The sequence below is a fragment of the Trichosurus vulpecula genome, chromosome 3 (genome assembly GCF_011100635.1).
Source record: "Trichosurus vulpecula isolate mTriVul1 chromosome 3, mTriVul1.pri, whole genome shotgun sequence".
NCBI classification, from domain to species: domain Eukaryota; kingdom Metazoa; phylum Chordata; class Mammalia; order Diprotodontia; family Phalangeridae; genus Trichosurus; species Trichosurus vulpecula.
The window spans coordinates 253,619,238-253,643,803 of NC_050575.1; the positions used below are offsets into that span (position 1 = coordinate 253,619,238).

Genomic DNA, 24,566 nt, shown 5'->3' on the forward strand with positions numbered 1-24,566 from the left:
AAAGATGGAGGAATGGAGAGAGGAAGGGAAAAAGTAGAGAAGAAGGGAGGGAAGAAGGAAGGAAGGAAAAGGGGAAGGAGGCACAGAGGAAGAAAGGAAGGAAGAAAGGAAAGATGGGTGAAAATATACTGAATGTCTAAGCTGGAATCAACCATAGAACTGACTTAGTTAAATTCCCTCATTTTGTAGACGGGGAAACTAGGTTAAATTACTTGACCCAAGTCATAAAGAGCTCTTACTGAAGAGCTGATACAAGAACCTAGGTCTTTTGACACCCAACCTACTGCTTACTCTATTTATTTACAATGATTTACACACTTCAAAGTTCAAACTGGTCACAAAAAGTACATAGGCAATAAATAAAGACAGGATCCAAGTTATATTCCTTACCACGACAGATTGGCCGGTGGTCACTCCATGCTGCTAGTGTCTCCGTGACTCTCTGACATGTTATGCTCTTAGAACCCTGAAGCACATAATTATCTTCACAGGAGAACTGGACATTTGCCCCCACCCTAAGGAATCCAGAAACAAAAAAAGGGGAAATTAATAGGTATGAAGCTCAGAGAAACCAATATGCTGCCTGTTGCTAATTTGGAAGTACAGGCAAAACTGTCAAATGTGTAGATGGAAAAAAGAAATAAAGTTTTGAAAAATTCAGATAACCAATCATTTGCGTGTGAAGAAAAGTTTTATTTCAAAAAGGGCAATTATCTGTACCATTCCACTGATGCATGAGAAAGTGCAGCAGAAGAATATGTTTTAAAACAACACATATCAATTATAGTCAAAGGAAGGCCACATCCTATATTGGGGAAATATATCTCCCTGGAAAATCCTTTCCCACCCCATTTTAATGTAATCTATCCAGGCTACAGTTAGATGAAAAATTACTTTGGCTCTAGTGCTACACCTGAAAACATGAAGCTTTGAGGTTGTGAGCATTGACAAAACACTAAAACAGAATAACAATTCAGCAGGTGCATAAGAAAATGTTCAAGTCATAAATCAGGTATGAACACACACCCAATTACTTCTTCTGAGCCTGACATGTGGCATTAAGCATAGTGCACCACTATTTTACATTCTGACAAGTATCCTCTTTAAGGAGCAAATCCTGCCCATGTTTTCTCTTTATCTTGCCACAGAGATTGGGAGTGTAGAGGAGAGGTAATGAAAGTGGGAGTATGTTTAGAGAGAGAAGGAGTAAGAAAAATGGAGATTTTCCTTTTCTGTATACTTGAAAGTATAATTCTTTACCATATGTCTGCATTTCATAATGCAACTTTCAATATAATTAAATATAAATATATGCACGTTAAGCACAAATATACTCATATACACATGCAAAATACACACGAAGTTTTCTCTGGTTTTTTTCTTTCTGATCCAAATCTATAATTTCATCTAGTTAACTAGTCTAGGACTTTCCTCCACTAATGAAGAATGACACCTCAGAGTTTCAAAGAGGCACAGAAGGATATAATGACTTATCAACAATTACAAGGCCAGTATGTATCAGTGGCAACACTTGAACCCATACCTTCCTAACACAAGGCTATCTCTCTTTTCAGAATGCTATACTGAAACTTACACAGACCCCTAGACAGACATACAGGCACACCCACAGAGGAGTTTTTCTGCACATATGTAAGTTTACTCAAATGGAGAAATCTGTTCAGATATACCAAAATATAGAAATTTTTAATACGCTGCTACACCACACACACACACACACACACACACACACACTATTATATGTAGGTGTTTATATACACATACATACATGCATATGGTTATATTTTCTATGTGTGTAAGTATGTACAGAAATGTATGTAAATATATACATACAAACACATAGATATGTCTACACATACAGACACACATTATACTTTGGCATACATACATAAAATATATGCTATAATACTGTGACCAGAATGCAAGGCTGGTTCAATATTAGGAAAATTAGCAGCATAATTGACCATATAAATAACAAACCTAACAAAAATCATGAATATATCAACAGATGTAGAAAAAGCTTTTAACAAAATACACTACCCATTCCTATTAAAAAAAAACACAAGAGAGCATAGGAATAAATGGAGTTTTCCTAAAATGATAAGCAGTATCTATTTAAAATGATCAGTAAGCATTATATGTAATGGGGATAAGCTAGAAATATTACTAATAAGATCAGGGGTGAAACAGGAATATCCATTATCAACACTGTTATTCAATATTGTACTAGAAATGTCAGCTTTTGGCAATAGGAGAAGAAAAATAAATTGAAGGAATTAGACTAGGCAATGAGGAAACAAAACTCCTTCTTTGCAGATGATATGAGGGTATACTTAGAGAATCCTAGAGAATCAACTAAAAAAACTGTGTGAAACAATTAATAACTTTAGCAAAGTTGCAAGATATAAAATAAGTCCACAAAAATCATCAGCATTTCTATATATTACTAACAAAGTCCAGCAGCAAGAGATAGAAAGAAGAATTCCATTTAAAATAACTGTAGACAATATAAAATATCTGGGAGTCTACCTGCCAAGACAAACCCAGGAACTATATGTACACAATTACAAAACACTTATCATATCTAAACAATTGGAAAAATATCAAATCCTCATGTCTAGGGCAAGCAAATATAGTATAAATGACAATTCTACCTAAATTAATATACTTATATAGTGCCATAACAATCAAACTACCAAAACATTATTTTATAGAGCTAGAAAAAATAATAACAAAACTCACTGGGAAGAATAAAAATTCAAGAATATGAAGGGAGTTAATGAAAAAAAAATGCAAAGGAAGGTAGCCTAGCCATACCAGATCTGAAACTATATTATAAAGTGGTAATCAGCAAAACCATTTGGTACTGGCTAAAAAGTAGAGTGGTGGATCAATGAAATAGGTTAGGTGCACAAGACACAGCAGTAGATGACTATAGTATTTACTGTTTGATAAACCCAAAGACTAGCTTCTGGGATGAGAACTCACTATTTAACAAAAACTGCTGGGAAAACTGGAAAACAGTATGGCAGAAACTAGGCATAGACCTTCCAAAATGGGTATATTATTTAGTCATAAAGGGTGATACAATAAACAAATTAGGGGAGCAAGGAAAAAGGGAAGGGAAGAATTTATGACCAAACAAGAAAGAAAGAACATGCAAAATGGATAATTTAGATTACACTAAATTCAAAAGGTTTTGCACAAACAAAGCCAATGCAACCAAGATTAGAAGAAAGACAGAAAGCTGGGAAACAATTTTTACAACCAGTTTTTCTTATAAAGGCCTCTTTCCTCAAATATATAGATTACTGAGTCAAATTTATAAGAATACAAGTCATTCCCCAATTGAAAAATGGTCAAAGGACATTAAGAGGCAGCTTTCAAAGGAAGAAATTAAAGCAATCTATAGTCAAATGATAAAATGCTCTAAATCACTATTGATTAGAGAAATGCAAATTAAAACAACTCTGAGGTACTGCCTCACACCTATCAGACTGGCTAATATGAAAGAAAAGGAAAAAGATAAATGTTGGAGAAGAGGTGGGAAAATTGGAACACTAATGGATTGTTGATGGAGTTGTGAACTGATCCAATCAATCATTCTGGGGAGCAATTTGGAACTATGCCCAAAGGGCTATAAAACTGTGCATACACTTTGTTCTAACAATACCACCACTATGTCTGTATCCCAAAGAGATCATAAAAAAAGGGAAAAGGATCCATATGTACAAAAATAGTTATAGCAGCTCTTTTTGTGATAGCAGAGTGGAAATTGATGGGACGTCTATCAATTAAGGTAAGGCTGTCCAAAATGCAGCCCACAGGCCTCATATGGCCTGCAGTGCTATTTATGTGACTGCTTACAAGTATAGAAATTTACATAAATGCTTTAGTAAATGAAGCTGAGCTACCACAGAGCTCTCACTAAAATGCAAATCAAAATATATGGTTTATTGTTGATAAAGGCCTAAGGTTGGACAGCCCTGAATTAGGGAATGGCTGAACAAGTTGTAGTATATGAATGAAATAAAATAAATATTGTGCTATAAGAAACGATGAGCAGATGGATTTCAGAAAAGCCTAGAACGACTTAACATGAACTGATGCTGAGTGAAGTGAGCAGGATCAGAAGAACACTGTACAGAACAACAGTAACATCAAGTATGACGACTTAGCTCTTCTCAGCAACTCCAAAAGACTCATGATGGAAAATTCCATCCACATCTGGAGAAAGAACTATGGAGTCTAAATGCAAATTGAAGCATACTATTTTCTCTTTTTTTTTCTTTCTTGTGGTTTTTCCCTTTTGTTATGATTCTTCTTTCACAACATGACTAAAGTGAAAATATGTTTAATAGGATTGTATGTGTATAACCCATATCAGATTTCTTGCTGTCTTGGGGAGGGTAAAGGGAAAGAAGGGAGAAAAATTTGGAACTCAAAATCTTACAAAAATGAGTGTTGAAAACTATCTTTACATGTAACTGGAGAAAAAAATACTATTAAGTAAAAAAAAAGAGCCTACAAACCTATAGACAATAATTAAAAATATCTGCAAATTATAGATATATACACATATATATATAATGCATGTGTGTATACACACAAACTGAAAATAAATATGCATTTTAAAATATTTAAAGTATGTAACAGGTAGGAGAAGCACTGGATGAATAGCCAGAATGGTACATTGGTATCACTGAATAACCGGAAATCTTCTATTACATAGAGTGTTAACTTCTTCAAATTCTAGAACATAGCACTTTAAAGTTTGCAAAGTGCTGTACAAAAATTATTTCATCTTATCCTCACAACATCCTTCAGAAGTAAGTACTATTATCACTATTTTACAATGAGAAAACTGAGGTAGACAGCTTAAATGACTTGCCCTAGGTTACGAACCTAGAAAGTATTTGAGGCCAGGTTTGAACTCAGTCTTCCTGTCTCCAAATTCAGTGTTCTATCCACTATACCACCTAACTGCCTAGAAAATGTTTGTAGACTGGTTAATTAATTCACAAAAGTAACATTATTTTCAAATGGTGGGAATCAAAACATAAGGAAAATTCAGATTGTGATTCAGTAATTAATGTGTGTATGTATAAATATGTGTATACATATACATATATACGCATATAGAGAGCAATGAAGAACATACTTGTCCAATTAAAAATTTCAGAACATTAGAAATACTATTAGCCAGTTGTCCTTCAATTAATCTTTTCATGAAATTATGTAAATATGGATGAGAGACTACTTACAAATCATCATATAGAAAACTAAGACCAAGATCCTTCTATACCCTTTCATACTTCCAATATTACTATTTTTATCAATGGTATCATCATCTCTCTGTGAATTACAGGTCAAAAGTTCCATAGCCATCTTAATTTTTAAGCTGCCGGAAGACAAGTTATGTATTTTATTTATCCATCTTTGTATCCCCTACAGTGGCTACTATACACTCGATAAATATTAATTTTATCAATGAATGACTCCTCTCTTCATCGTCCCTTAGATACTGGTACTCACTAAATCCTCTAGAGCCATTCCACCTAAAATATCACCCTTTTCCCTTTTCTACTTCAATTAACCTGATGTTCTCACTGCCTCAGACCTAGATAACAGATCTTAACTAACTTCTAATCACAGTCCTTTCCAGCATACTTTATACTCAGTTGCAAGGTTAATTTTTGTTTTCATCATGGTAGTCCTTTAAGGGTTCCTTATTATCTCTAGGGGCAGCTAGGTGGTACAGTAGAGTGATAGAGTAGATAGAATAAAACCTGACTAAATTCTGTCTCAGTCATTTACTAGTTGTGTGACCATGAGCAAGTCATTTAACCCTGTTTGCCTTGGTTTCCTCACCTGTAAAATGAGCTGGAGCACGAAATGACAAACTATTCATTATAGTATCTTTGCCAAGAAAATCCCAAATGGGGTCACAAAGAGTTGGACATGACTAAAAAACAACTGAACAGCATTACTATCTCTATCTAGTCTACCACAGTCTAATATTCAAGCTCCTCCATCAATTAGCCATACTTTACCTATCCAACCTAATCTTCCATTATCCTGCCAAATTAACCTTCTGCTCTGGGTTAGTTTATCTTATTATATTCCAAGTTCACCCTCACTTCTGAACCTCTGATTAGGTCATTGCCCCTTATGTGTTTGAAAGGGACATAAATTATAGCATTGTTTCATGCTCTAATTACCACCTCCATATTAAAACAAGTCATTGTGCCTAAACTCACTTCATAAATTATGGAAAATAAAAATAGCAGTGAATATAACAATGTAATATTGTCAGGAGATAACAGGTGAAAAAGCTACAAAGCAATGAAGTGACATTCTGTTGCAGTAACCTAATGGAGGTTTAGTTCATGACATTTAATAAAGGGATTTAAAGTTAGAAAGCAGGTATGACAACTACTCTTTCCAAATGATCAATTCATATTCTAAATCTAGTTTTCTATTAGATAACAAAAACAACAACAATACCGCAATACCATTTCATACCATTTCACTTTCTATGAATACAAGCCTCAAGTCTCTTTGAGTTCTCTGATTTCTCTGGCATGTATTCTACTTGTCAGATAAAAAATGAATTCATCACAGAATAACAGCTGATTCATAATTTGATTTTCCTGAAATATCCCATGATAAAAAGAAGAAAAAGCACTGGGAGAAATAATTACTGGTAGGTACCTTTTAGTCAATAAGAGAGTTTAGAATAACCAGATATTATTGTATACAAGCACTGTTACTGAAAGGAATAGCACATATCTGATAATATCACCAAAAAGGGAATGAGTGCAAAGATATAAAATAAGATAGAGATAGAGATAGATACATACACAGATACATAGATATAAATAGCTACATAGATAGATGATAGGTAGATATAAATAACCAGAAATTTAAGGTAAACTGTTAGATTGAGTGAAGAGTAAAAAGTTAACCTAACTTAAGTATATTCTGCTATTTAAAGCTGCAGAACCAAAGGAAAATACATTTTTCTTATCTAGAATATTTATCATTTGTACCACTGTCTCATGTGGGAATTTTGTGGATACAAATGAAAAAATAATTTCCTTCATTTTTTTATATAAATAATTTACTGTAAATTAAAAACTAACTAAATAAAATAATTTTTGTCATGGCAGTAGTAAAAAAGGATGGAAGGAACCTAACAATGCCACAGAATTGCCTCTATTATTCAGTCTTTCTCTTCCTTTGTTAACTGTTCTTCTGAAGCTAATGATGGGCTGAGTAGTCGCAGGACTTTAAATTATGAAGTTTGTGAAAATTTGTTTTCATCATCATCCCATCATGCCAGGTATCTTGCGCTCATAACATTGCACTTTCACCTTTCTCTACTTCTATTCCCTGGATGATTCATCATTATTAGCCCAGACCAGGGCTAAGTGGGGCTGGTCCAGTGGTTCAGGGCTGGGATTGGAATGAAATGAAATATTTATAGAGCATTTAGTAGTTGACAAAAATAGGTCTGTTAAACAACAGTGTGGAAAGGATATTTGGTAAGGATACAGCACTATTCAGCTAGGCACAGCTATACTGCCTCTGAGGTTGCCATGGTTATACAGTTATGTCAAGTGTGAGAAAGAGGTCCCTGACTCCTCCTTCAGTGACTTTTGTATACAGGCCATGGGGAAGCTAGGTCAATAATTTGAGCCATATTCTCTTGACCAATTATATTGCAAGAATGATTTCAATACTATTTAAAGAAAAACAAAATTATCCTAACCTTCATAGAGTAGATATTGTTCTTATAGAAATCTCTATGCAGATCACTATTAGGTCTTTTTTCCAGTCTTAATGAATAAATAAATGAAAACATTTATTAGGCACTTATTATATGCCACATACTGCACTACATGTTAGGGATACAAATAAGCCAGACAATTTCTGTACTCAAGGATGTTATAAACTAATAGTGAAAAATAACACATATAGAGGAGTGGTGGCCAGGGAGGGATGTTTGGTCTGGAAAGATACTGAGATAGTGAGTGAAGCCATAGAATAATTGGTATGTCCTTTCCAGAAACAGTTTCTCAATGCAATTATTATTTCTAGCCAAGTGGTGGAAGGGAGATAGTATACTCACTGAAAGAACATGGCTAAATTGCATTATGGTGGATCTGAAAACAAGAACACTTTCTCTCTCTCTCTCTCTCTCTCTCTCTCTCTCTCTCTCTCTCTCTCTCTCTCTCTCTCTCTCTCTCTCTCTCTCTCTCTCTCTCTCTCATCCTGGAACCCTATTTCCAAATATTTAACTGGATATCTCAGTCTGACTGGCCCAATTACAATTCAATATTTTAGAGGTTGTATGATATATATGGTCAATATGGATACTTCCATCAATGGTACAAATCACATCCCACTATGCTGTAAGAATGTACACTTCTTTATGCAATAGTACATACTTTGAATAATATGTTTTATATCATTTAAAGTATATAATTTATCCTTAGTTATATGTTATACCAGACATATTCCCATAAGAGTGCCTCTATTGCCCTTTGAGGTACCAACAATTTTCATGGGAACTTTCAGGAAGAAAGAAAAGAATGGGGGAAAACAGTTACCAACAGATACTCTTCAGTCAATAAAAATTAGAGTAATGAGTCAAAATCGCACCAATACAGTGACTGACAATAGCTAGAAGCTTTTAGTTGCACCTCTTGAAACTGTATTTGTATAGAGTCATAAAATATGATGTGCAGGTAATTAACAGGTGCCCAGAGGATTAGGTTAACTTTTAGAATAAGAGAAAGCCAGGTGGATAACCCATTATCTCTTCAATATGTTTTAAAATGTAAGTTACCTACTCTCAAAGAGCTTATAGTCTATTAATAGAGATATGAAATATACATGAATAACTAAAATACAAAGTAGAGTGAGCCAAGCACATATGAAAATTATAGAGTAATAAGAAAGTTCAGAAGAGGCAGAGATCACTTCAGCCTAGAACAAGGAAGACTTCATGAAAGAGGTATAATATGATATGAAAGAGGTATAAATGATTCTTCAAAGATGAAGAGGAGGTGAAAAAAGGAAAACAGGTATTCTAAGCACTGAAAATACTGTAAGAAAAAAAATAATCAGTGATGAGAAAGCACAAAATCTTTTTAAAGGATGGTGTTATCCAGTTTTAGAGTTTAGGCTGTGGAAATTCAACCATTCAATTCACCAAGTACGTCTTAAGTACAAGTCATAAGGAGGAAAGGAAGGAGAAACAGAAGAGACAGAGGAAAAGAGATGGATGAGAGGAGAAAGAAGAAAAGAAACCCCTTTCCTCAAGGGCATTCTAAAGGGGAGCAGTAAAATATATGTATGAGCATGGAGGTTGAATCTAAGTATTACAGGCTATACTAGATTTATCATATTGGAACTTCTGTCTTCAAATCCTGGCTATGCCATGTATTAATTTTGTTTCTCCTACAGCCTAATGGAGACCTCTGCAAACTAAGGCTTAACAAATATGAATAAATGAATATATGTGTTAATCAGGAGTAATTCAGAGTATAAGGACATGAATCTACAATAACAATACCAAGAATAGCTGATATTTATAGAGCACTTTAAGGTTTATGAAGAACTTTACATACTTTGATTAATCTTCAAAATAACTTTATGAGATGCCTATTACAGGTATTATAATGTCTATTTTTCAATTAAAGCAGTTGGGGCTCAGAAACAATAATGGCTCATGGTCACATGAGTAGTAAGTTTCAGAGGCAAGACTTCATCGTAGGTCCCAAGACTTTTTCTGGTCAAGCACTCTTTCTACTAATCTATCCTGCCCCTCAAAAACAGAGAAGAGACATGTAGTAGAAAAAGCAGCAGCTCTGTACCAGAGGGACTATATTTGAATGCTGTTTACTCTGTGTAACTTTGGACAAGTCGCTTAACCTCCCCAGGAGCTGGGTTAGATGGCCTCTGATTTCCTTTCCATTTCTTCCTCCTCTTCCTCCTATGATCCTATGTTTTCTAAGGTCAGTTCCAGTCTTGAAACCTAGAAAATCACTGAGGTGATCCCAAGGCTACTATTTCCTCTTCTACTGGTCAATTACCACCAAATTTGAAAAACTTGTCAAATTCTGAAAATTAACCTGCACTTCTATTTGGAAATGTTTCTTTGTAGTATCTACCTAGATTCCAGACATATTTTATCTTCATAGATTAAGAGATAGCATGGTACTATGATACCACAATAGGTGATTAATAAGGGCTTATTTATTTATCTCTTATCCTTCAGGATCATCTCATTCAACCCTCTCAACTTACAAAGGAGAGTGAGGCATAGAGGTTGACTTGACTGAGGTCACACAAGTCATGAGGTGGGAAAGCCAGGGTTTGACCTCAGGTTCTCTCTCTCCAAATTGAGAGCTCTTTGCCTTACATCACTCTGCTTTTCCTATAACTTCTCAGATTCTCCAACAAATCATCCCTGTTTATGCTGAGGAAAAAGCTCAACTACTTCACCTGACTGTGCCCAGTAAATTAAAAATCTCACTGGAACAGATGGGACCAAGGAGGTTGAAAGACAATTTGCAAGTAAACTGGCCACAAAGCCAATAAAACTTTGTCAGCTCGTGCCTTTCACAGTATCTCAGGCAACACTGTAATCAAAGAGACAAATGTGTAATGGCTGTAAATATTGGAGTGCTTTTTATTACTCTTTTGATTCCCACACATAATATGTCATTTCTGGGTCATTTTTTCCTTTTATAGCGACAGTCTTTAGAATCATCTCTTCAAGCCTTAAGGCAGGTTAGCACTACTGAAAATGCATTAGAGAGTAGATTGATATCTCTAGCCTAAGGAAAGCAGAAAAAAGAAACTAATATTTTAGATGAATTTCAGAGCCTGGATGTTAACAATGGCACAACATAGCTTCCTTACAACAATCAAACTATAAGGAGTTTCAAGGGTATGAGTTGCAATCATGTTTGCGAAAGTGGCTTAAAATTACTAGGAGATTCTAAACTGTGGCTAGTGTTTAAGAAAAATAAACTTAGAAAAATATATATGAACTTCCTGTTAGGGAAGTCTCATTTAATTCATTCTCTTATATGTTGAATGCATAAGGAACAGCTCTTTAACAAACAAGATCCAGTCATTCTTATCTAACAAGTTAATTAAATTAAAACCTCATACAGTTTCATAATGAGACATGAAAAAAGTCACATCCATGCTACTTGAATTATACTAATGCTATAACAAGCAGCACAACACACTGGTCTTGGACTCAGGAAGGCTCTGATTTGGATTGTATCTCTGACACTAGCTGTGTTACCAGGGGGCAAGTTAATTCACTACTCAGAGACTAAGTTTCCTCATTTCTGTAAAAAGAAGATATTAATACTTCTAATATTTACCTTTCCTGATCTATATAAGAATAAAGTGACATCATGTGCTTCGCAAACTTGAAGCATTATATAAATGTCATTTACTATTGTGGTTACTGCTGTCTTATTCTTATGTACAATGGAGTTCAGACAAAAATGGTCTTAGGACAAGTTTTCTTTTTTTTTAATAGCCTATTATTATTGGCCAGGTATAAAATACTTTTTTTAATTGAATAAAGGTATGATATATAAGCTCTACCTCTGGAAACTCACTGAGATTATCTTCAAATGTTCCATTTGATTATATCTAAGTATCTGATAGGTGTCAAATTTTTGCAATGATCAATGATAAGTTCCACATTTTCTCCCATTTCCTTTTCACTAAGAAACAATGTAAAGAAAATAGAGAAACATGGTGAAACATGAACTAATGTAAAGTGGAGAAAGCAGAACAAGGGGAGGGAGAGATGACTAAAACAATGTAAATGAAAAGAACCACAGCAAATCAATTGAAATGTAATGCTGTGAAATTATTGTGACCAAGACGAAATGAGATATGAGAGGCCACCTCTTCCCGCTGCTTTGCAGAGGTGGGTGACTGTGGGTATAAAATACTGTGCATATTGTCAAGCATTTTTAATATTTGTTAGCTTTGTTTAACTTTTTTCTTCCCTTTTTATTTGTTGTTTATAAGGGATTGTTCCTTGACAGATGAGAGGGTAGGGACATATTGAGTCATGTAAAAAGAAGATATATAAATACAAATGTTACAAGTATAGCTTTTTCAAAATTATTTATAGCTATGAAGCACTAATGATTCTATCATAAATCCCTCTACTTATATAAAAATACATATGCCTTAGTGACTATTATTACTATTGTTATTGAGGATGATCATGATGATGATGATGAGGAGGAGGAGGAAGAGGAAAAGGAAAATGCTTCTGAGTCATATAAGACATAACTTAATAGTAGTTCAGTGGGAAAAAATATTAATACACTAATATAATCCTATAGACTGCAAGCTTAATAAGAATTAACAATATAATGTAGAAGTCTAAAAACCTAATGTCAATGATTCAGTAAATAAATATTTATTAAGCACCATTTATGTACCTGGCACTATGATAAACACTTGGGGGGGAAAGAAAAAGACAACCCTGCACTCAAGGAGCTCACTAGGGAGATAAGATGCAAAAAACTATGTACAAACAAGCTATATAGACGATTAACAGAAAATAATCGACAGGGAGAAGTCATTAGATTTAAATAGGATTAGAATGAGCTTTCTGTAGCTTGTATGACTTTAGCTGGAACTTGAAGAAAACCAGAGATGCCAAGAGGCATGAGACAGTCAGTGAAAATATCTGGAATCTGAAGATAGAGTATTTTATCTGAGGAACAGAAAAGAGGCTGGTATTACTGCTTCACAGACTGCAAGGGGGTGTAATATGTAAGAAGACTGGAAAGGAATGGGGACAGTTTATGAAGGACTTTGGATGATAAACAGAGAATTTTATATTTGATCCTGGAAGTGACAGGGAGCCCCTGGAGGCTGTCCCCCAGAGGAGACCACTTTGACAGCTCAATGGAGGATGGATTGGAGTGAGCACAAAGAACATTCAGTAGGCTATGCAATAGTTTAGGATTAAAGTGATGGGGGACTGTACAAGTTAGTGATAGTGTCAAAGGAGAGAAAGGAGAGAGTTGTTACAAAAAGAAAATTGGCAGGCATTAACAAGAGATTGGATTTTGGGGCTGAGAGGGCTAAAGAATCAAAGATAACACATAGGCTGGTGACTGGATAGATGATGGTACCCTAAACAGTAACAGGGAAGTTAGTAAGATAGGAGGGTTTGGGGAGAAGAAAAATAAGTTCATTCTGGACATGTTGAGTCCAAGTCATCTGTGGGACATACAGTTCAAGACATCTAATAGGCATTTGGAGATGTCAATCTGGAGGTCAGCAGAGAAGTTAGGGTTTGACATACAAATCTGAGAATAATCTGCATACGGATGATAATTTAATCCATGTGAGTTAACGAGACCACTAAGTAGAGCAATATAGAGGTAAAAAAGAAATGGGCCCAGGACAGAATCCTGAGGGATACCCATGGTTAACAGACATGACTTGGTTGAAGATGTATTAAAGAAGATGGAGACGGGGTGGTCAGATAGGGAAAAGGAGAACCAGGAGAGAATAATGTCTCCAAAACCTAGAGAGAAGAGATTATCGAGTGATTGATAGTGCGAAAGGCTGAAGAGAGGTCAAAAGTAGGAGGATTAAAAAAAGCCCATTAGTTCTGGCAGTTAAAGATTTTAGTAATTTTTGAGAAGATGGTTTTGGTTGAACGATAAGATTGACAGTCAGATTGTAAAGAGTTAAGAAGACAATGAGAAGAAAGGAAGTAGAGATAACTATTGCATGTGGCCTTTTCAAACAGTTTAGCCATGCAAGGGAGGAAAGATATGGGACAATAGTTAGCTGTTTTACCAAGTGTTATATAGCATCCAATGATAAAAGTAATAGTGCTAACGTTTTTTTTTCATTGGTCAGACCACAGGCCACATCAGGAACTTTGTATTCATTTATGGGCTCCTCATTCATTTTAAGAGTAACAATAGAAAACTGAAGCTCAAATAATGAGAGCAAGGCAGCAAAAGATATGAAAACTGTAGGGAAAAAATTGAAAGAAGACTCCCTTTAGCTCTTCCAATATGTATTAAAAAATATCAATATAGTCTTTGACCTGTTATCCCTCATTTTTGACACATTACCAGTCCTTCCAGTCACATATTTTACAAGTTCTTCATGTCATTAAAAAGATCTATCAGGGAGGTGTTTAAAAAGAGTGGGCAATGTTGTTCTTAAACTTGTTTCTGTTTTCCTTTTAGTCCCATTCACCTTACAATGATATGATCCTTTATAACTAATATCTATTCGGGCTTCAAATTTAATTACCTAAAGCTAATTCTGGAATGTTGCAATGAACTGGACTTTGCTCTAACTAAAATCTTTGTTCAATAAAGTAAAAGCAAAGCTAGACTATAAAAAAAAACCATTAAGAAGTAAATAAGGGAAGCAACAGCAAGGAAAGACGTATGTGTCGCCAAATACTAAGAATATTGAAAACCTAAGGCATATAGTAAGCTTATAATTTTTCACTATACCTATTTCAGTGGGGAAAAGTAGGGAGACTTTACCCACATGTTCTTCCATACTCTTTTCAAATTCATGGATTTCCCTCCCACTCCCACCTTTGAAGTCTGCCTTTGATGTTTATTTATCTCCTAAATTCATCTCAATGTGACAAGCTGAGTAAAAGCCCCAAATGTCCTACCCTAGCTATGACTGCTGGCCAGTTACTCAAGAAAAATTTATTCATTAGGCAAAAGTGTTAGATTAGATGACCTCTCTGATCCTTTCTGACTAATATTCACATTTATGTGTGTGTTTTTTGTGAGCATAATGAATATATCTTAAGAAACATTTATCACAATATAACTTTTTAGTAACCCAGTGCATCTGTCACTGAAAAGATGACCTCACTGAGATAATATGTGCTGATAAATCATGTCCCTCATATTCTTTCAAGTTATAAAGAGGATATTGCAACATGTCAGGAGGTTGTCTGTGTTTCAAGCTAAAATATAAGGATGGTTGGAAAGGTTTCAATTTGTAGATATAATATTGTTTTTCATGAGAAACTATAAATAATACCATACCCTGTAGGGTTTTTTAAAGATGCAAGTTCACTTTCACAGTAGAAGCAACTGTATTCAGAACCAAAGCATTGCTTCAAGAAATGAAAAAAAAAATAACTTGCTTTCCCAAAGATGCCATGACTTACACTTCTAGACAGATTCCACAATAAACATGCACTCCCATGCAGACCCCTCAGTATACACTGACTAACCGAATTTCAGTCATTACATTTTAGAATGAACATGACAATCTAGAGAATGTTCAAAGGAAGGCAACTATTGTGTTGAAGGAAGTAAGAGCCCTTTCAGGTTCAAACTAGTTGAAGTAACAAAAGGTTGTAAGCCTAGAGAACAGAAAACATGGTATCTATAGTCAAGTATTTGTAGGGTATGCGTAGGAAACAGCGATGAGATTTTTCTGGTTTGTCTTAAATGACGTAACTAGGACTGAGGAATGTAAGATCAGTCAGAGGCAAAATAGTGGAGTAGAAAGAAGACTGGTTTTAGAATCAAAAGACTGAAATCTGTTAATCCAGGTTGCATACCTCATTCACTTTCCTCTCCTTCAGCACAAAGCATATGACTGAGGAATTATCTGCCCTATTTCTTTTCATTTTTACTTCAGCACCCAGTTTCTTCTTTTTGCTGAGAAGCAGATCCATATGATTATCCTCCTAATGGCTAGCAGAGTATATCTGAAACTCCTTACAATCTGACTCCTGCCTATTTTTCCATTTTTCTAATACATCTTCCACTCACTTTATGATCAATTTGCTAGGTAGGTTCCTTGCCTTGTCCTTCCCCAATGCCTACATAGTTCTTCCTCTTCACATCTGCCTCTTTGGATCTCTGTTTTTTTAGACTAACTCAAAGACTACATTCTGCAGGAAGTCTTTCCAATCTTTCCAGCTACTAGGACCTTTACTTCAAAGGTTATATTGTATATACTTTGTTTAAACCTTTTATATACGTATATTTATAGTGGTTGTCTCCCCCATTATAATGTATACCCCTTAAGGAAAGGAACTGATTTCGCTATTTATTTATATCCTTAGCACTTAGCACAATTCTTCACATAAAGAAAACAGTTAAATGCATGATTATTGTGTTCCTTGCATTGAGATTTTTCATTCACCCTGTTTGTTACCCTAATATTATATAATTTAATATAAAGATTTTCCATGTTCTTACTTTTACTACTCTCGCTTCTTAGATATTATCTCCCTTGATTTTTTCTTACTATGTAGTATCTGCCTATGTTACTAAACTGTGTATTTATTTATTTAACTTATATTCAGAGTACATCATGTGAAATACCAGGCTAGATGAATCAAAAGCCAGAATTAAAGCTGTCAAAAGAAATATGAATAATCTCAGATATGCACATGATACCACTCCAATGTCAGAAATGAAGAGGAATTAAGAAGCCTCTTGATGAGGGCGAAAGAGGAGAGTGTAAAAGCTAGCTTAAAGTTTGACATCGAAAAAACCTAACATTTTGGCAACTGTTCCCATCACTTCTTGGCAAACAGAGGGAAAATAAATGGAATCAATGACAGATTTTATATTCTAGGGCTGACAGATCACTGAAGATGGCAACTGCAGCCATGAAATTAAAAGACGCTAGCTCCTTGGAAGAAAGGCTATGGCAAATCTGGACAGCATACTGAAAAGCAGAGATATCATCTTGTCAACAAAGGTCCATATAGCAAAGCTATGGTTTTTCCAATAGCAATGTATGGCTGTGAGAGTTGGACTATCATAAAAGCTGAGTGTTGCAGAATTGACATTTTAAAACTGCGAAGCTGGAGAAGATTTTTGAGAGTTCCTTGGATAGGGAGAAGGTCAAATCAGTCAATACTTAATTAAATTAATTCAGGCTATTCACTGGAAAGTCAAATACTTTAGATGAAATTTAAATACTCTGGCCACATGATGAGAAGATGGAACTCAAGGGAAAAGACCTTGGTTTTGGGAAAGATTGAAGGCAAAAGGAAAAGGGGATGGCAGAGGATGGGATGGATAGATAGTATAATGGAAACAGCAAACATGAACTTGGATAGACTTCGAAAGACAATGGAAGATAAACGAGCTTGGTGTGCTATGCATGGTCTGTGGGTCACAGAGAGTCAGACACCACTAAATGACTGAACAACAACAACCAGACTTGGCAGAGAAATTTTCTCACTGTGTGGCTTTTCAGTTTAAATTGTTCTTGTTTAGATTTGCAAGGCTACTAGAAAACATATATATATATATATATATATATATATATATATATATATATATATATATATACACACACACACACACACACATATATGTATATATATATAGAGAGAGAGAGAGAGAGACAGAGAGAGAGAGAGAGAGAGAGAGAGACAGAGAGAGAGACAGAGAGAGAGAGAGAGACAGAGACAGAGAGAGAGAGTGCTTCTGAAAACCCTAGTAAGTCTGACTGTCCATGCTTCTATCACTATCTTGTAAATATTATCAGCTTAATCACTGCCTCAATTAAAAAAGAAAAAAAATGTTTAGTCTACATTTTATTCAACAATTATTTTATAACATACACAGTTTAAACTTAACACGTCTGGTCTCAAAATTACTTTTGAAGTAATTTTGTGTTAGATTAATTGTGTTAATTAATTGAGTGTTAGAAATAAAAAAATTAAAATGATAACAAGAGCAAAGACTAGTGAAGAAGGTTAAAATAGAATTTGATATTTGGAATGATTATGTTCCTTTATATACTGAATTATATACCAATGCCCACCATCGTATCATCCAGCTAGCTAAATATGGCCAATATCATGGTCCTATTCCTTTATAAGACTGCTTCATTCTATTTCATGACCAAAGACTATGTCTATAAGCCCAATATTTTACCTTATAAATGTGAACCCTAGTAAAAGGCTATAGCTGAATAAGAACTAATTCTTTACCACTACTAGTGTTTAAAACAGAAAAGAAAACCCACAGATTATACATCTAAATGAATGTAATTAAGTAGCATTCCCTAGGTCAGTGGTTCTAAAACTTTTTGGTCTCAGGACCTTTTTAAACTCTTAAAAATTATTGAGAACTCCCAAAGAACTATTGTTTATGTGGGTTATATCTATCGATGATTGTTAGAAATTAAAATATCTTAGTATTATTATATGAAAATAATTTTGACCTCCTGAAATCCCTGAAAGTGTTGAACTACTGCCCTAAGCCAATATTTTTCAACCTCACTCATTTGGGACATCTTTATATTTTTAGGATCTGCGAATTTCAAAGTGGAAGGGACTTAAGAAATAATTTTGTTGAGTTTCCTCATTTTAAAGAGGGGGAAACAAAGGCCCAGAGATATTCAGTCACCTGCCCAAGTACCAAGATCTAAAGAGCCAAGATCTGACCTAGCCTGGAAATCTAAATCCATTTCACTATATCATACTGTCACTTCTTAACTTTCTGAGGTTAACTTCTTATTGAAATAAAGTCTACCAATAACAGTTACCATAGATGAACAGTGACAGAGAAGTAGATAGGAGGATATGCTACTCCTGTGGAAAAAGTGTTTTTCCACAAAAAGAGGAAGAAAAGAGAAAGGAGAAGAGGAAGAAGTAGCATCTGCTTCAAGGTTGTGGATTTCTTAAAGAGAAGACTAATCTTGAACATCATTCTAATTTCAGAGTATTGTCAAAGTGACCTGCAGGGGAAAGGATGGCTAAAATAGTTAGAATGCAGGAACACAGCCAGCAGTCGTCTGGCAACTCTCTGAATAGTAGAAGAATCCAAGCCTTGAAGAAATCTAGACTTTTACTCTGTATGTCTAATGTCTTCTGAATGCATTGTTGTGTCCTGACATGCCGGTTTGTAAATGTTGGCATAGCATACTAGGCTAATTACAAAGTGACCTTTTCCATCCATTTCATTAATGAAAATAAAATAGTCACTTGCTACAACAGATGCCTGCCTTTAGGACAGAATTTAGTTACAAAGATAAATGCCATAGGATTAATATAGATTATATATAAGAAAACTTCATTAATTGGGACCTTACTAATTCAGAATTCCTGAATCCCAAACAATCTCAAAATTAGAAATAATCTTAGGGAGTGTCTGGTCCTATCTGCACATGAGGAATGGATTTTAAAACATTCCTCACATTTGGTCATCCAGATTTCGCTTGATGCCCTCCACTGACTGGTATCTACTATCTCAATAAGTACCCTTATCCACTTATGTCTATTTCTACAGGTTGTGATAAATTTCTTTACATTGAGCCGAAATCTTCCTCTCTGCAGGCTTCATTCATTGTTTCCAGCCCTCAGGACAAGCAGAGTCTAATGTTTCAAATGACCTATCTAGTCTGAAATTTGCATCCATACCCCACCTTAAAAAAAGGAATTCCTGAAGAAATAACAAGTGTCATATAGACTGAAGGAGGAATGTTCAACCTAAAAGAAAAAAAAATAAACATTATAGTAATACATTTACATGGCAAGCAAGACAGTCTAGTTAAAGAAGAGAGGCCCCCTGAAGTAAAGACAGGCAGTAATAATTTGCTGGTCAAATCAATCACAAAAATCTCCACCACCATCTCCCTTCCTACTCCAAGGGAGAAAATCCAGAACTCTCAACCCAGAGGTTGAGGAATAACAGTGCCCTCCAGGCAACTGGCTTTATTTCCAAACTTGAGCCCCACAGCCTTCATTGAAGGGAGACATCAGTATGGAATAAGAGCCCATCTTCTTCCCAACAAACAATACCAACAGCTGACCAAGTTTCAATGATAGACATGTATTCCTAAGAGCCTTAGAAGTGGCACCAATCACTCCACCAATCACTACACCCACTACAACCCCAGCCCTCAGAGCCATAATCCTGGGAAGTAACCTCCATGGAGATGTAACCTGGCAGTTACATCTGCAGGTACTATAGTCATGACTTCTATAGACTTAGAAAAGACAGTTCTTATACCAAAGTCCTTGGCATTATCAAATGATCAAGTATCAAATACCATATGATTTTAGCAGTGTGAATAACATTATAGACAATGCCATATGATCTGCTTCAATACTGCTCTCTAAAGGATTGTAGGATTGGTAACTGAAACCTTCTCTATGTGCCTTCTCTCTCTTTAGAAAAAAAGCTCTTTAAGAGCAGGGACTATCTTGCTTTCTGACTTTCATCCCCAAAGCACAGTGTGAACACATAATAAGCATTTATTTTGCTTTTGAATTTAACTGCCCATGCAGCCACCCATTCGTCCATTAATTCATTCATACTCATTTATGTATCTTTGTTGTGATCATTATACCTGAGCTAACTACAAATTACTTAAGCATAAGATCTCATCTTAATAATGGTAGTCATTAGTTTGGGTTACTATATGTACTTGAAAAAGTCTCAGGCTCATACTTTAACTAATTAAGAGTGACCTCATCCATTAGTTTAAATTAATGAGGCTTGTACCTCTCTTTGAAGTTGGAAAGGTTGTGAAAAATGCGCATCCCATTCTTAGCCTAATGCCAACCATAATTATCTGAATAAAAATGTCTAATTCACTGAGGAGCTTCAGCTAAAACTCCAAAAAAAAAAATAATAAAAACCTGAATTCTGTTGTTGTTCATATTTGACTTAAAAATAAATATTAAACAAATCATATACTTTGGAAACAACTTTTTGTATTAATTTGGAAAAACAGAAATTTCCCAAATATTTTGCAAATCTCAATGTCAAAAAAATCACTATTGTAACCTAATAGGCTGAACTTTGTTGTCTCATCTTTAGGGATAATCAAAGGAACTTGTTTTTGAAATGTCATTCGAAGATCTCTTTCTTTAAGACACAGTAAATTATCTTTTAGATTAAGTTGTGAGTAGTTTCTAAACTAAATTCTCTAGGGCAGACTACACATAAAATACTGTTGAATTAGAACACTTAGCAAAATTTGCTCTAAAAAAATAAAAGATATCTCCTTTTATATGAGTGAGTTTTCCAGCACATTGATCTCCTATAAGATATTGCGATTTTATTCTTGTCTCTATGCACTACGCATAGTAAAGAGAGTTCAACTCCAGTTCCTCTTTGAATAGTGAAATATCAAAATTTATATAGTTTTTTGGCTTATGCTGCATGTTAGTGTTTTCCCTGGGCCAATATTTTGGGAAGAGTCCAAATGGCCAACTGTGTTTCTTAACACATTCTATTCCACTTTATATTTTTGTAATTTGAAATTAAAAAAAAGAGTAATCAGTTCAACAAAATTTTTGCATGCTAGGGAAATGAAAGAACTGAAGGAGGAAAAGGAGCATAGGGTTAGAAATAGAAAACAATAAATAAGCTACTAACATTAAGGAATAAGGAATAAAATGAAACTAATAAAATTATCTGTCTTGTGATTAGATACAACTGACCTATGGAAAAGAAATCCAACCTTCGTCTTCAGGTTCCACTTCTGACTCATTTCAATATTTACAAGAAAGCCCTGTCTCATAATAATTTTTGTGCTCCTGACACAATTTTTTTCAGTTAAGGTGGACATCTAATATTCATGTGTAAATCACAGACCCTCAGAATTTCAAGTAACCTCAAAATCATCTCCCACCCATATCTGCATAAGAATCCCTGCTACAAATGTCAAATGGATATACAGTCTCTACTCAAAGACTTCCAGTGAGAGAGACTATTACCTCCCAAGATAGTCCATTCTATTTCTGGAGAGTTCTAATGTCTAGAAATTTTTCCATTATATCAATCATAAACTTGCTTTCATGTGATTTCTACTATTTCAACTCTCCAGGTCCAGGCAGAGCAAATCTAATCCCTCTTCCATGTGATGGCCTTTTGAATACTTGAAGAGAGCAATCATCCTTCTCCCTGTCTTCTCTTTTCTAAGCTAATCACTACCCAGTTCCCTCATCAGATCTTTATAAGGCTCAATCATAACACCTTTTGATATCCTGGTCACCTCTTCTGTATAATTTTCATCTTTCTAAAATGTGACACCTAGAAGTGAAAAAAAATATATATGTATTCCTTAAATGTCCTTCAACTACAATGGGACTGTTTCCTATATCTCCTATATTCTATATAATCTGCTTCTCACAATATATCTCAATTTTATATTTTATTTTTCTGGGGGCTTGTCTGGTTTTGTTATTTTTGTTTTGCTGAAATAGTATGTTGCTGATTGATATTGAGTTTCTGTTTTTTTCAAAAGCCCAGATTACATTCAAATAAATTACTGTAGCCACAAATACACATTTTGTACTTTAGATATGTATTTTGAACCTAAATGTTAAGGATTTATATTTATTCCAATTAAATCTAATCCTATTAGATATACATAGGTCAACATTCTATCTGTTCAAGACCATTTTAGATCCCTTCTTTGTCATTCAATGTGTTAGCTATCCCTACTAGTCTCTCTTGTATAAAAAATAATTGAAAAGCATGAGATTTATGTATTTACCCAGGTCATTTGTAAAACTGTAAACAAACAAAACCTCTACAATGCCAATGACACATCCCTGAGATACTCCACTACTATTTCCCTTTCTAGTGGGCATTAAACCTTTAATGACTATCCCTGGGATCAATCATTTAAATAACCATTTAATAATTGTCTAACCCAGTATCTTCATCTTGTCATCAAAGACAACATGAGATTTTGTGAAATATTATACCCTCTCCTATCTGTCCATTTTCCTCCTGTGCTCAAAAATCTTCAATAGCTACCTACTTTTTTTCTTTTTTCCTTTTTTATTACCTATTTCATAATGGCTGAAATACAAACTCCTAAACCTCACATTTGTTGAAAGTTTAGAATTAGTGGAGCTTATGTTGGCAAAATGGGAAATAACTGTGCCCTGGCACAGTTAAAATGGAAGCAGGTCCCTTCGATTTTGTGGACAGATGTAGAAGCCATAAGAACTATATTTAAATATGGTATTGGACTGTTTTAGTGGCTAAAACACTGTCCTGGGAGTAAGAAAAATAGGGGACAATTGTAACAGAGGTCAGCCAATGCAGTGATTTTTGGTAAACATTGGTGTGTTATAGTATAGTAAGTATGTTTCAAGTGAAATTGGCTGCTATAAATGCATGCTAGAATGTAAAAGAATTCACATGAACCAGGATAATGGTAGGGCTTAGCAGCCTCAGGTATATATTAGGATATGAGTAAGAAGTACTGTGTATGTGGCTAGGCACATGTACTCATTGTTAATGCCCTCCTACATAGTAAAAAATAGCAGTATACAAGCAATTGTGCGTTGTGGTATGGCAGAAAGACTAATGAACTTGTAATCCCAAGAACGGTGTTCAAATTCTCTCCCTATTAATTGTTCCCTATGAAATCTTGACCAAATCGTTAATCTACTTAGCCTTAGTTTACTCATCTGTAAATGAGTGGGTTGGACTGGATGGCTTCTAAGATCCCTTGTAGCTACCGATCTTTGATCCTATCAAACAACATAGGTTAAATGCTTGATATATTTCAGGCACTATGCTAAACACTAGTGATATGAATAGAAAGAATGAGACAATCTTTCATCTCAAATAGTTTATATTTCAATAGGAGTGTAGGAACAACATGTGTAAACACACATGTACATACTCACTGTATGTACATACAAAGATAGAGGCCTCAGGAACTTATCTTTAGGGATGAATAAATATGAGGGAGGGAAGGCACTACAAGTTGGGAAGATGAGGAAAGGCTTCACGTAAAGATGTCTCCTGAGCTGTGGCTTGAATGAAAAGAGGATTCTATGAGGAAAAGAGAGGGGAAAGCATTCCAGTCATTGAGATGGTCAAAGTGAAGGCATGAAGATGAGAGATGGAAAGTAGTACATAAGGAACAGAGAGAAAGCCAATCTGATTGGACAGAAAACAGAGTAAAGTAAAATGAGCCAGGAAAGATAAGTTGAGGACAAGTATTAAAGAGCTTTAAAAATTAAGCAGAGGCTTTTCTATTTGATCTTAGCGGCAATAGGAAGCTACTATGGTAAATTATTGAGTAGGGCAATGATATGGTAAGATTTGCATATAAGGAAAATTACTTTTTCATCTGGCAGGGGGAGGGTAAACAAGAAAGTGGAGAGATTTGAAGCAGGGAAACCAACCAGAAACCTGTAATGACAGTCTAGATGTGATGTGATGAGGGCCAGAATTAATGTGTACCTGTATAACCAGAAAAAAGAGTCTGATGTGAGAGCTGCTATGGGCAAGAGTTGGCAACTTTCTAGATGTGTTGGCTGAAAAAGGAATGAGGTTTTAAGCCTGGGAGACTAAAAAGATGGTGGTACCTTCAAGAAAAAAAGGGAAAATTGAAAAAATGGAGGATTTGGGATAAAAAAAGAGTTCCATTTTGGAAATGTTGAATTTAAGATCTCTCTGACTCATCTATTTTGAAATGTCCACTAGGTAGTTGATAATGGGAGACTGTGAATATGTAGATGTGTGAGA

At 34.9% G+C, this 24,566-nt stretch overlaps 1 protein-coding gene across 1 annotated transcript in view; it reads right to left on the reverse strand.

Annotated features, from left to right (window-relative positions):
- LOC118843733 (CUB and sushi domain-containing protein 1-like) overlaps positions 1–24,566 on the reverse strand; it is a 2,679,416-nt gene that overhangs the window by 909,701 nt on the left and 1,745,149 nt on the right. The window contains 1 exon segment of the mRNA XM_036751485.1: positions 391–515. Coding sequence (XP_036607380.1) covers positions 391–515 — 125 coding nt within the window.